Source organism: Drosophila willistoni (genome assembly GCF_018902025.1).
Source record: "Drosophila willistoni isolate 14030-0811.24 chromosome XL unlocalized genomic scaffold, UCI_dwil_1.1 Seg141, whole genome shotgun sequence".
Classification (NCBI taxonomy): domain Eukaryota; kingdom Metazoa; phylum Arthropoda; class Insecta; order Diptera; family Drosophilidae; genus Drosophila; species Drosophila willistoni.
The window spans coordinates 4,433,062-4,446,499 of record NW_025814052.1 but is presented as its reverse complement, the minus strand read 5'-3'; the positions used below and the strand labels follow the sequence as shown (position 1 = coordinate 4,446,499).

At 44.8% G+C, this 13,438-nt stretch overlaps 1 protein-coding gene across 5 annotated transcripts; it reads left to right on the top strand.

Moving 5' to 3' along the window:
- Positions 1–1,815: 1,815 nt before the first annotated feature.
- Positions 1,816–13,171, top strand: LOC6648531. 5 transcript variants are annotated; one of them, XM_047011216.1, is made up of 7 exons: positions 1,816–2,095; positions 4,125–7,997; positions 8,093–8,099; positions 8,693–8,929; positions 8,992–9,458; positions 9,530–9,699; positions 9,765–13,171. In XM_047011216.1, exons 2-7 carry the CDS (start codon positions 4,353–4,355, stop codon positions 12,640–12,642), a joined length of 7,404 nt encoding a protein of 2,467 aa, XP_046867172.1. In that variant the 5' UTR covers positions 1,816–2,095; positions 4,125–4,352; the 3' UTR covers positions 12,643–13,171. The 5 variants fall into 5 exon arrangements, with proteins under 5 accessions (XP_046867172.1, XP_002071346.2, XP_023035220.1 ...); XM_002071310.4 differs by having other exon boundaries at positions 4,122–7,997; positions 8,693–8,923; XM_023179452.2 differs by having other exon boundaries at positions 4,122–7,997; positions 9,533–9,699.
- Positions 13,172–13,438: the final 267 nt, after the last annotated feature.

The following is a 13,438-nucleotide window of genomic DNA, read 5'->3' as shown; positions in this document are numbered from 1 at the left end:
CTATATCGCAATGTAATTATGACAAATTCCATGCAGTTCATTCGCAAAATTGAAAAAAAAAACACACACACAAAAAGGATTCCGTTTATTCAAATAAACTGATCAAAACTTGAACTTTATATTAAGAGGACATATCCCTCAAATCAATAGTTCCAGTATTTCATTGAAGATTCGCTGTTGTCGCTGATGATATCATGAAGTCAGAGCTCACACCGTGTCCTTGTGCCCTTCTTTTGGTATGTCCTCGAGTATATATATATATATGTATATACTACATGCGATAGATCCCTACACTTGCCTATTCACTTGACCCAGTTTGCAGGAAAAGCCATTCCCATTTCCCTTTTGCATTATGCACAGCCAGTCGACCATTGTGTATTAGGGCTATTGATTTTCCCTTTGCCCTTCATTCGCCATCGAAATCGAGTGTAGATTTTCTTGGCAATTAAGTTTTGCCTTTAACCTAGATACACGTAATATGTACATACATACATACATACATATGTTTGTACACAACAGGGTAAAGACGGCACAAAAAGCTACTATAAAAAATGAAAACAGGACCAACACCTGCAGCTGCCACTTGCAGGATTCCCAAGCCGAATCCAGCCGAACGCTTATGTTTATGTGAGTACGCACGTACTAAATCTTCGTGCAACTAGCATCGTTTCAGGCATCCGAGCCGATGTCAAAATTTTTACATATTTCCTTGCCTAGCCAAATGCGAGATTTGTTGAGATATGTCATGCCAGATGCAAAATCAAATTGTTTTCTAAATTTTTCTTTTATTGCTGCTCCTTTTTTGTGTCCTCTTCATACTTCCATGTTAACTGCTACCCCTTAAGCCGACCCCGCTCACCACCCTCTTTATCCGGCCCGGCATAAAAAAAAACCTTCATACTCATAGTCGGTAGTCCTTTGCCCAAGACAGCAGGCCAATTTCAGCCCGAGTCTGAGAGCAGATCAAAGAGAGAATGTGAGAGAGAGAGACGCACACACATACACACGCACGCCAGCCAAAGAGAAAGAGACGGTTGAGAGAATACTGTTGTACGAGAAATGGAGAGGCTAACAAACATTTGGCAAAAACAACACGTACACCGGCCGCGCTCATAAGTCGACCTGTATATGCCCTACAGGTAAATTACCTAATCATTAAAAATTCATTATGCTAAAAGTTTATATTTTATACTTCTATTTATCAAATTTAAACAATAATAACTATTTCTGCTGTTGTTAAAAGCGAAACAGTATGACAGTATTGAAATAGAAAACATCTTAAAACCCAAAAATTAAATTTGAAGTTAACATATGTACATATATGAAATTAAATTTACTAATATTAATTCACAAATATTTGAAAATTAACGTATAATAATAATATAATCAATATATGTATGTAATTAAAATTGAACAAGACAAATATTTCAAATTTTAAAACTCTTAAAAAATCTACGGTAGACAGAAAAATAAATTTACAGAATAATTCAATTCCTACTGATATTGAATTCAGCTATAATTTAGGGAGGTGTATGCTTGGAAAAATAGTTGAAAATCGGCATAATTTTAGCGTAACAGTCATATGAAAAGTTGTATCCTTTTGAGTTTTTTTTACTAGACGATATGTAGGGTTCAAAGAGTATCTCATAGATTGTCATGTGGCCGACTGAAGCGTGCGAGAGAACGCCAGACTTAGAGAGTGCGGCGAATCCACACTCACACACATACACACACAACTACACACTCCCAACACAAATCGACATCGATGCGCGCAACGCTCTCTTTCTTGCTCTCCATTTTGCCTCGGTTATTTCGATTCGCACCGTGTTTGCGTTCACAACGGTTCGGGTTCTGCATTTTATTTTATTATTATTTTTTGGTTTTCCTCCTGCTCCTTGCTTTGGTGCAGTTAATATTTCGTATTTAGTGGGAAAAAGTTGGCGCCAACCACAAATATTTAAAGAATCAAAAACAGAGACAGTGGCGCAGAAATAGAGAGACTTGGAAGTTTCAGTTTATGCTTATGTTGAAAACGAAATGAAAAACGCATGCGGAAAATTCGCAAATGGACATATGAATACGAAAGAGAATTAAAGTAAGTAAAAAGTATCATCGCTGGCGTTTCGGTTTTGTGTATGGTGTGTGTGCCTCTCTCTGTGTTTGTGTCTGTGTGTGTGTTTTGTTCATTTCATCGTATTTGTTATTCGGTTTTTCTATCGTATTCCCGAGACACTTCGCCGCAATTCGGCTTTCGGCGAACGGCAAGACGATTTCAATGAAAAAGCAAATGCGAAAAGTAACTCAAAAGTAAAACGAAAGAGACAAGTGAGTGCCGTTCGTTTTAGGCGTCATGCCTGCTCTTGCTGTCGCTGTAGTTGTTGTTATAAAAGAAAAATTTTATTAAGTCTCCCGTTTGTTTTTTGTTGTTTGTTTTTGTTATTGTTATTTTATTTATTTTTTTTTTTCGCTGTGTGTTGTACTCTTCTGTTGGTTTATATCAAGGAGGCGAAGGAGTTGTTGCTTGCTACTCATACAGTTTTTCATAGTTTTTCTTTTTCTTTTTGCCGAAACTTTAGGCAGACGTGTGAGTGAGTGAGTTAGTATGTGTGAGATGGCTATTGCTGTGTGAGTGAATGGGCCTCTGTTGTTGGTGCGTTTGTGTGTGTGCGTGTGTGTGTGTATGGGAGAGCCAGAGCGAGCGAGAGACGTAAGCTACAAACATTGGTATTGGTGGCAACTCTGCTGCTAATAATTCTTAACAACATTTTCCCCGTTGTTTTGTGAAAATTCTTTTACTTTTGCTAGTTTATATTTTACAGTCGGCTTTTAAATACTTGAGCTTGAATTGCATATGCATAAGAGGTGCCTGCTGTCTCTCTTTACTCTCAGTTCATTATCAAGATAATTTTGCTCGTTTTTTTCCATCCTGCTTCTACTGTGGTTCTTCATCCTGTTGCCAGTGTTTACAAACTATGCATTTTCCACGCAACGTTTTTGCACACTCATAAGTAGAGAGCATGGTGTATATATGTATAACATACAAATGTGTGTGCGTGTGTGTGTAGTTTATACATAATAATTCCATCTTCATTTTGTTTTATATGTTGTTTGTTTCCTTTTATTCGTTTTCTGTTTTTGTTTTCTGCCATCGTTCGGTGAAAGAGCAAGAGATTGATAGGAGGGTGAGTGAGAGAGAGGGTGGTGGTGGCGTCGACAGCCATGGCTTCAGCAAATATGCCCATTGCATATATATGTATGTATTTTTATGTGTGTGTTTGTGCGTGTGTGAAAATGGAAATGGAGGCCGATTTCCTCTTGGATTCAGATTTCCATTTCCATTCCGACATAAAACGAAGTGGCATCGCTGCAAATTGGTGCCGAAGGTCGCTCCTCTTGCTTTCTGTTTCGTCCGAAAATTAGGGTCACATTTAAAAATTGAAGTACAAATAATATCCCTCGGATATATACATATACATACATATATACATATAACCCAGATAAGGATATTTTAGGATAACTTTACAAATTATGGAATGCCCCTTTGTTATTTGCTTTTATGCATATGTATATTGTTTCTTTCGTTTCTCCTTCATTTCTCTTTGCTTCTCTCAATTGGTCTTGTTAGTCTTTCGAAGAGCTCCCAGCTGCTGCCAAAACTGGTTTTTGAATGGTCATAGAGAGGGGATGGTTGAAGAGGGGGGCAAAAGGGGAGAAGAGACAGGCGCTGCTGATGACTGCCAACCGCAAAGCATGTTTGTAGGTTCTAGCTTTAGTGCCAGCTTTCATCTTTTATTATATCTTGGCCAGGATATAAAAACGAAGAATAAATAATGCAAAAAAAAAAATTGAAGAAAAAGTCAGGTTAATGGGAAAATTATTTTAAAGATCAATAGTAGTTTTATGAATTGTTCAACTTTTGTATTAAATCCTTGTGATCTCGATTATATGTTCGAACACTGTCACTTTATATCCTTTGCTCTGTCTATTTCTGTCTCTCTCTCTCTCTCTGTCCCGTTTTGTTGTTCTTTTGTTTCGCTTGTTTGTGTCTATCTCCCTCTGGTTCCTGCAGGCTTACTGGGCGTATTAGTAATATATTTATTTTTTTCGTCATACTTGTTTAGCAGGGTAATTAAACCACATCAAGATCAACAAATGGGACCAAATCACTCTGACTTGAAGTGGACAACACAATTGCAATCCGAACGGATCCAGCTGAAGTTGGTGGAGTCAGTGCTAAAGTTGGGGCATCCATTACAATCACTGGAGGCAGAGGTGTGGACAAAATAGGAGCAGCCACATCGACAGCAGCTGCGCAAGGTGACGGCCAGCCGCCGGTCGCCGGCTCGTCGAGGATGTCAACCCGGAAACCAGCCACAAGTGCAGCTAAGACGGATACGAATACACATGCAGATGAGAATGCTGCCCGACAACAAAATGATTCACCGATTGCCGCCACGCCGGCTGACAGTGGTGAAGAGTCTGAGGATTTGGAGGCGGCAAGCACTAACACCGCTAACCGGACCACTACACCTTTATCGACGACAACAGCAGCAGCATTCGACAGTGAGGAAATATCAATGATTGAAGGAGGAACTGCTGGAGGAGAGCGTGCCTCGCCAGAGACCACTGTACCAGAGGCGGCGGCCCCAGTGACCCCAAAGACACCAGCGCCAACGCCTACACCCACGTCAACGCCTACAACCACACACACTGAGGGGAAAAGCGTGCGAATAACGCGGCATTCCTCACCACTTCTTTTGCTCAGCTCACCCACCACCACCGCCCCCACTACGACAACATCTGGTTCAAGCTCTGCTAGACGGGATGCCAGCGATGGTGACGCAGAAGAGCCGACAACCAGCAGTACCAACAACAACAACAACAGCACCAGCCAAAGTCTAAGAAAGAGTTCCGTGGAGCGTTCTACGGCTCCGGTAATACGCGGCCGCAAGTCCATTAAAGACCTTAAAGAAGCCAAAGAGGCAACAAAATCGGCGGACGTAGCCGATGAGTCTGGGGTAGCCGTCGAGGTGGGCGAATCGTCTTCATCAGCGGAATTGGATGAGAAAAATGACCAGCCAAAAGACACCCAAAAAGACAAGGATAAGGAGAAGGAAAAAGAGAAAGAAAAGGAAAAGGAACCAGTTACTACACCCACAACCACATGTAATCGCGTCACTCGTAAATCTCTTGCCCAGGAACAGGTCAATAATACGCGAATCACTCGAAATCGTCGTAAATCGTCAACAATTGGCATTGGGGGAACATCAGCAGCAGAGCAGCAGCAACAACAATTGCCACCGGCACGTGGACGAGGTCGAAAGAAAACAGCTGTTGCTGCTGCGGCGGCCATCCCAATAGAGGCGGCAGTCAAACGTAAACGATCAGAGGATGACGTCGAGGTGGCAGCCAAATACGCCAAGATTGAGATTAAGCCTCCGCCACTGGACGATGAGCCAGCCGATGAAGATGGTGGCGAGGAAGCATCGTCCTCGAAATCATCTACGGTGGCCATCAAACAGGAACCTCAGGATAGTGATACATCCTCCCCAGCTGCCACGCCAACGCCTACTCCCACGACAGCAAGTTCCCGGCGAGGTAGAGGCCGTCCAATAACCAAGCAGCAGACTCCCACGGCCTCGTTATCGGCCACCACCGCCACATCGACGACGACGACGCGGGCCACACGTCTTAACAAGGCAGGATCTCCGGGTGTTGTAGTTGCTGCTGAGCCAGCGGCTCCGCCTAAGAGACGACGTGTCGGCTCTACGACGCGTAAGACTGCATCTACCAGTTCTCTGACGACCACTGGATCCCATGGAGCAGGCGATGAAGATTCCAAGGACAGCATGGCCTCTTCTATGGATGATCTGCTCCTTGCTGCGGCTGATATCAAACAGGAGAAACTATTGCCAGACTTTGATGAAGCGTCCCTCTTGGCTGTGACTCTCAAGGCGGCGGCTGATGAGGCGGAACCATCACAGGTGCCGCCTACATCCACCTCAATGGCTACTGGATCCTCCTCGAATGGTCATGCCTGTCATGAACCACTTACGGTGGACACTGAGAGCAGCGATTCCAAGGCTGTGACTGCGAAAATTGAGGACACTGCTGTGTGTGTGGCAGCACAGCAGCCGGAGGCGAAAGTCTCAGCTGGATCCTGTTCAGAATCAACTTCGGTCAATGAGACAGCGCCAGGAAAAGCGCCATCGCTTAGCCCGGAAATGATAAGTGAAGGTGTCAGCGCAATTAGTGTAAAACAATTTTACAAGAAGCCCGAATTCTTGGCCAATAACTTGGGCATTGAGAAGGATCCGGAATTGGGAGAAATAGTTCAAATTGTGAGTAACAATGATGTGTTGGAAGGCGAAGGCGAAACAGAACACACCCAAACTGATATCGAAATTGCGGTGGCAACCGAGGGGACGACGGACACCGACGAAACGAAAGAACCAGCAAAGGTCGCAGCAAAAGAAGAGTTGGTTAACAGTGAGGAGCAAAAAAGTGATGACTCTTCCTCGAATACATCGATGAAGGCCGGCGAATTGCAGTTGCAGGAGAGCGGAGACCTTGTGGAACCATCAGAGGAAAGCGTTCTTGCGATTAATGGAGATGGAGACGAGGACGGGGATTCCAAATTACCATCATCGCCATTGCCGTCTTCAACAACCGCAGCTGAAAATCAGGTGGAGGCAGAGGCGACAGTCGCCTACGATGATATAGACCATGAGATTATGCAAGAGCTGGCCAATGAAGGTGTTGTCGATGCCAGCGGAAATGCTATGAGTACCAGCGATGAGCTTCAGGCCGAGGAAGAGGAGGAGGAGGAGGAGGTACAGGATGTGCCGCCAATTGAAGCTCAAATGGAAAGCATTAAAGCAGACGAAGAGGATGACGATCTGCACATGGATGATCTTCAGGAGGGGGTAATCGAATGTGATACGGTCAAAGAAGGGGATGATGAAGTGGATGCAGAGGATGAGCATGTTTCCGATGGCGATCTGGCCATGGATGTGGACTCATTTCCAACTGAGGCCGAGGGTGAGGCTGAGTCCGAGGGCGTCGAGCCTGAAATTGAAACGGAATCAGCAACAGATCAGGAAAATCTACAGTTGGCAGAGCAGCACGACAATAATGAATTTCCCGAGGAGAATAAGGAAAATGTGTCCACATCCACGGGCAGTCATGATACCTTGGATATCCAATTAACCATTAAAGACGATGAGGATGAGGAGAAACCATTGGCTGTTGTGGCGGCCGAACAAAAGCCGAAACGAGGGGCAGATTTGGATATCAAGAGCCATATAAGCATTAAATCTGATGTCGTTGTGGATACAGTCAAAGAGGATCACGAGGAGGAGGATGAGAAACCTCTGGCTACTGTGGGCGCCGAGCAAAAACCGAATAGTAAACTTAATGGCAAAGAAGTGGAAGAAAACGAAGTTGATGATGATCAGCGTAAGGAGAAGGAGCTGCATTTACAAAATCTGGGACTGCTCACTCACCAGGCTGCCGAACTGATACGTCAGGAGTACATCCAAGAGGCAAACTCACGCCAGGCTCAGCAGCAAAATCAGCAGCAGCAGCAGCAGCACAGTGGTAAACGTCATGGGTCCAAGGGAAGCGGAGGTGGCAGTGCCACCCATGTGGAATCCAGTGGAACCCTTAAGACAGTTATAAAACTAAACAGAAGTAGCAATGGTGGAGCCTGTGGGCACAGTGGTGTGCCAACTGGCACTGTGATTCATGGCTCTGGTGCTGCTTCAGCGGCAGCTTCCTCCTCCGGCTCATCCATTGGAGGTGCCGCCGCCGCCACACGCAAGGCCAGCGCTGGCACTGGAACCGGCGTCTCATCCGGCTCGGCTTATGGTGTGCGACGACAATCCCTTAAAATGACATTCCAAAAAGGCCGTGCACGCGGTCATGGGGCTGCAGATCGTTCCCACGATCAGCATGGTGCCCATGCCGAGGACTCCTACTATACAATACAAAATGAGGTGAGTCTCTGAAAAAAAGATTCTCTATTCTTTTAATCAATTTCATCAATTTCAATTTCTAATTTTTCGTATTATTCTTTTTCGATTACTTGCAGAACGAAGGTGCGACCAAGTCCAATGGTTCAACGGGTAGCCGAAAGACCACTAACCGTTTCAGTTCGACTAACAACCACAACAACAACAATAACCACACAACGATAGCCACGCACCTAAGTAGCAATTCTAATGCATCCCGATCGCAACTGGGTTGGTGTTTCTCTGAGCCCCAAAAAACAAAACACAAATATTCATTCGCTTTTCATTTGGCACTTTTCATTCAAATATTCCTTGTATATAAGTCAGTTGCCTCCAGTGCTCACTTTATGTTGCCTTTCAAAGCAAATCTCATACCTAGAGACCAATCCAAATCCCATTCCATTTGCGATATAAACCATTAAGATTTACAGGCTTTACATGGTCAGTTATAAATCATTTTCTTATCATCAATCAACCCGAATTTATGCAAAAGTTTAGTTTGATAGTTTGATTTTCTGATATGTTCCCTCACTATTCCTGTATACGAAACATTTTACCAACTGGACCAAACGATCACACTCACTCACTCACAATCAGCCAGCTAATCAACTAACATATATATATAAGTCTCCTGCGACCAATTATAATTAATAAAAGTTTCCCTTTCTCTACGCCTCTAGATTCATCACATTCGGAGGGCCAGGCAGAGCATGGCTTTTACCAGATGGTCGTCAAGAAGGATGAGAAGGAGAAAATTCTTATACCAGAGAAGGCATCGTCGTTCAAGTTTCATCCTGGTCGTCTATGCGAGGATCAATGCTATTATTGTAGCGGCAAATTTGGGCTATACGATACACCCTGCCATGTGGGACAGATTAAGTCGGTGGAAAGGCAACAAAAGATTCTAGCCAGTGAGTGTGAGCCATTGCCATATTTTGTCTTAGATAGTGAGATGATTAAATATATATTTAAATTACAGATGAGGAGAAATTGACGGTGGACAATTGCCTGTGTGATGCCTGTTTCCGACATGTGGACAGGCGAGCGAATGCTCCATCATATAAGAAACGACTTTCGGCTCCGGGACATTTGGAAACTGGTGGTGGTGTGCCTGGTTCCGGCGTTCCTGCGGATAAGCATTACTCTGGTGATGGTGTGGACAATGAATTCGGTCAAGTGCCACCAGGTGGAGGAGGAGGCACTAGTCAACAACAACAACAACAGAGGGCTTGCGCTATTAAAGATTGTGGCGATTCGGCTGGACATTCGCTGCGGCGTAAATGCATACGCAAGAGTGTTAAGAAGTGTCTGCTTAACTTTGAGATTCCAGCTGGCACCTCGAATGTCTGGTTATGCGATGCCCACTACAATACAGTCATTCAATCATCCGGTTGTGTGCTCTGCAAGCGACGCCTTGGCAAGAATCATATGTATCACATAACATCGGTAAGATGAAATCTCCATAAATAAACCCAAAACCGATAATAAACCATAATTTTTTTTTTTTTTAATTTCAGCAGGACACTGATCGATTGGAGAAAGCCCTATCCGAAATGGGCATTCCCGTTCAGCTTGGAGTGGGCACAGCTGTATGCAAGCTGTGTCGCTACTTTGCTAATCTTCTGATGAAGCCGCCGGATAGCACCAAATCCATTAAAGCCGAGTTTGTCAAGAACTATCGCCTGAGGTGAGTGACATCGTATTGGATTGCAAAAGAGTTAATTTATCTAATGAATCTTTTGAATTTGATAGACTACTCAAAGTGCACAATCTGCAGGATGGCAGTAATGAGGCATCTGAGGCAGATGACGAAGAGTTGCTTAATGCTGCCGTCACTCCTGCTAGTGGGGCCAGCCAGGCGACAACATTGGCTGCCTCTGATGATCAGGAAATGGCCATGGTGGTGGATTATGATGGACCCACTGATTCCAATTCGAGTAGTTCCTCAACAACGACCACTGGCAACAATGCATGTAGTGCCATAAAGCAAATGTCTAAGCTGGAGGCCATTCTGCAACAGAGTTTAGTAGACGGCGATGCATCGACGAGAATTGCTTCAGGTGCGACATCTGCTGCTGCTGCATCGGCATCCAGTAATGCCAATTCCAAATCTGGATCTGATATCTCAAATGTCTTGCGTGGCAATCCCAACATATCCATGAGAGAGCTCTTCCATGGCGAAGAAGAGCTTGGCGTGCAGTTTAAAGTCCCATTCGGTTGCAGCAGCAGTCAACGCACACCCGAAGGATGGACCCGGGTGCAAACATTCTTGCAATATGATGAGCCCACGCGTCGCTTGTGGGAGGAATTGCAGAAGCCGTATGGCAATCAGAGCTCGTTCCTGCGTCACCTAATTCTACTTGAGAAGTATTATCGCAATGGGGATCTTGTGCTGTCTCCCCATGCCTCCTCCAATGCTTCAGTTTACACGGAAACAGTGCGTCAGCGCCTCAATTCGTTTGATCATGGTCATTGTGGTGGTCTATCGACCACTATTGGTAGCGGCAAGCGTTCATCTTCAACGGCTACTGCTGCTGCTTCAGCGACCACGAGTGGTGGTGGTGGCCCTGCCATTTCGGTAACTGCCCTTGCACCTACGGAGAAGGTGAATCCGAGCGCAGCAGAGACTGTCATTCCTTTGGTGGAACTTAATGACGATGATGATGGCGATCAACCGCCACATCATCATACTGTGGGACCAATTGATGTAGATGCCCCCTCCTCTTCCTTGGAGCGACTCAGCAATGCCTCCGTTGATAAATTGACCAAACAGCTTAGCTCAAATGCTGTGACAATAATTGCCCGACCCAAAGACAAACAGCAGCAGCAGCATCATCAACAGTCAACCTCTGCCTCTGCAGCGACAACGTCTCCACCTCCGCCGTCAATAACAAACGTTCAATCCTCCAAGGATGCACCACCGCTTGTGCCTACCAGCAGTGGGGCAAATAGTCGGAGTATATTAAAGACCAATCTCTTGGGCATGAACAAGTCAGTGGAGATTGTGCCGTTGCCATCATCTGTAACTGCCACTACCACAACGACATCGTCGTCATCATCATCATCATCAACATCATCGGCGGCACCACCACCCCCTATCTTAATACAGGCATCGAACAACAATAACAACAACAACAACAGCAGCAGCAAACCGCCACCAGCAGCCAGTCTGGAAAAGCCGCACAAAATTTTAGATGTGGCCAATAAGTTGCTTAATAGCCAAAACGAGGCACAACAACATTCAGCTAGTTTACTCACAATGCCGCCCAAGCTAAAGCCAGCCCTATCCAACTCATCGTTGCCATTAGCTGGCAGCGGGGGTGGCGGCAGCGTTTTAGGAATGAAGCCACAATTGCTTAGTTCACCGCCGGAATTGATAAGCCTTCAGCGTAGAAGAGCCGGTGCAGCGGTTGCTGCTGCAGGTGGTGGTGGTGGTTCTGGGCCCACCTCTATTGCCGGAGTAGCGGCAATGGCCGCAGCAGCATCCAGTCTGCTGGGTAATATGTCTAACAAACGATTGCAATTGCCAAGAGCCGGTGGCGGTGGCGGTGGCGGCGGCAGTGGCAGTACACGTCCATCGGGACCACCACCAAATGTTGTCATTCTGCCAGAGACACTGACACCCCAGGAACGACACGAGAGCAAAAGTTGGAAACCAACACTGATTCCACTCGAGGATCAGCATAAAGTGCCCAATAAGTCGCATGCTCTGTACCAAACAGCCGACGGACGACGTCTGCCTGCCCTGGTGCAGGTGCAGTCTGGCGGCAAGCCTTATCTCATCTCCATTTTCGACTACAATCGCATGTGCATATTGCGACGCGAGAAACTGCTCAGGGACCAGATGCTCAAGGCCAATGCCAAGCCAAAAGTGGGACAAACGCAGCAACAGCAGCAGCAGCAGCAGTCATCAAATGTTGCAGGTTCGGCTGCTGAATTGTTGAATTTTGCCAAAATGACACAGCAGCAGCACCAGACAGCTCGGCAGCAAATCCAGCAAATGCAACAGAAGCTCCAACAAAAGCAGCAGCAACACCACCATCATCACCAACAACAACAGCAACAACAACAACAACAACAACAAATGCCAACACTCCAGCCAGGCGGCGGAGGGGGGTCTGCCAACAGTAATCTACGTTTGGCACGTCTAGCTCCCAAGCCGATGCCGCCACTGACCAATCCGACACAGAATTTGAATGCAGCTGCCGCTGTTGCAAATTTTCCACCACTGCTGGCCAATGCTTTGGTCAATAGCAACAACAATAATCCGCTTGACAGTAATAGCTCATGGCTGTGGAAGAATTTTCCGGATGCCAATCAGTATTTGCTTAACGGTAATGGTGGTGGATCATCGGGCCCAGCAGGCGGCGGAGGCTGTAAAATGCCCCATCTTACGGCCAAATCGTCAACATCCACCACAGGCAGTAGCAGTAGCAGCAACAGCGGAAGTAACCTCAAGATGGGCAACAGCAGCAGCAGCAGCTACACTCTTAAGCAGCAGCAACATCAACAAAAACTCATTGAGAATGCCATCATGTCCAAGATACCCAAAAGTCTGACCGTCATACCTCAGCACATTGGCAATGAAGCAGCAGCAAGCGGAGCAAGTGCCGCCTCTAACAAGGATTGACAATGATGATAATGATAATGACGACTGCCAGAACGATCCAAATCGCGCCTCCTCCCTCTCCCCAACCCCACATCCCCAAATAGAATTCATGATTCCCGCTACTTGGTTGGCCATGGATGATATCACAAATTCCATTTCCACCCCCTCCAAAAAAAAAAAAAAAAATATATATATATATACATAAAATTGTCATCGTTTTAGGCATAGAATTAAGACTATATAACTAGAGATATCTACTAAGACTTAAGTTGAAAACTTAACAGATGTAGAAATGAAATTATGCAAGATGAAGCAAGAGATGATAAAAAGCAAATAGACATAACCCCCTTCCCCCAGCTCCTATAAGCCCCAAAACAAAAGAATCAATATAGATCTTTAAGCCAGCTTACATATAGCATGATATGTGTATTGTAAATTTTACGTTATGAATACGATTAGGTCGTAAGTAATTAGGCTGTTTTGTAGACGGCGTGTTTTTGAAATCATCTCTGGATACGCCTTAAATATTAGTTGCAACCTTACAGATACAGATACAGATATAGATATATATATATACTATAACTTTATATAGATTATATAACATACATATATATGATATACATATATATATTTTTTTATTAGATTTTCTGGGCACATTCAAATTGCGATCGCGATTCGTGTATTATAGATACCAAAATTGCTAGAGCTACAACAAAAAGGAACCATAAAGAAACGAAACAACAACAAACAAACAACAACAAAAAAAAAAACAAAAAAAAATACAAAACAAAATGATTATAGCATAAACATTATAAAC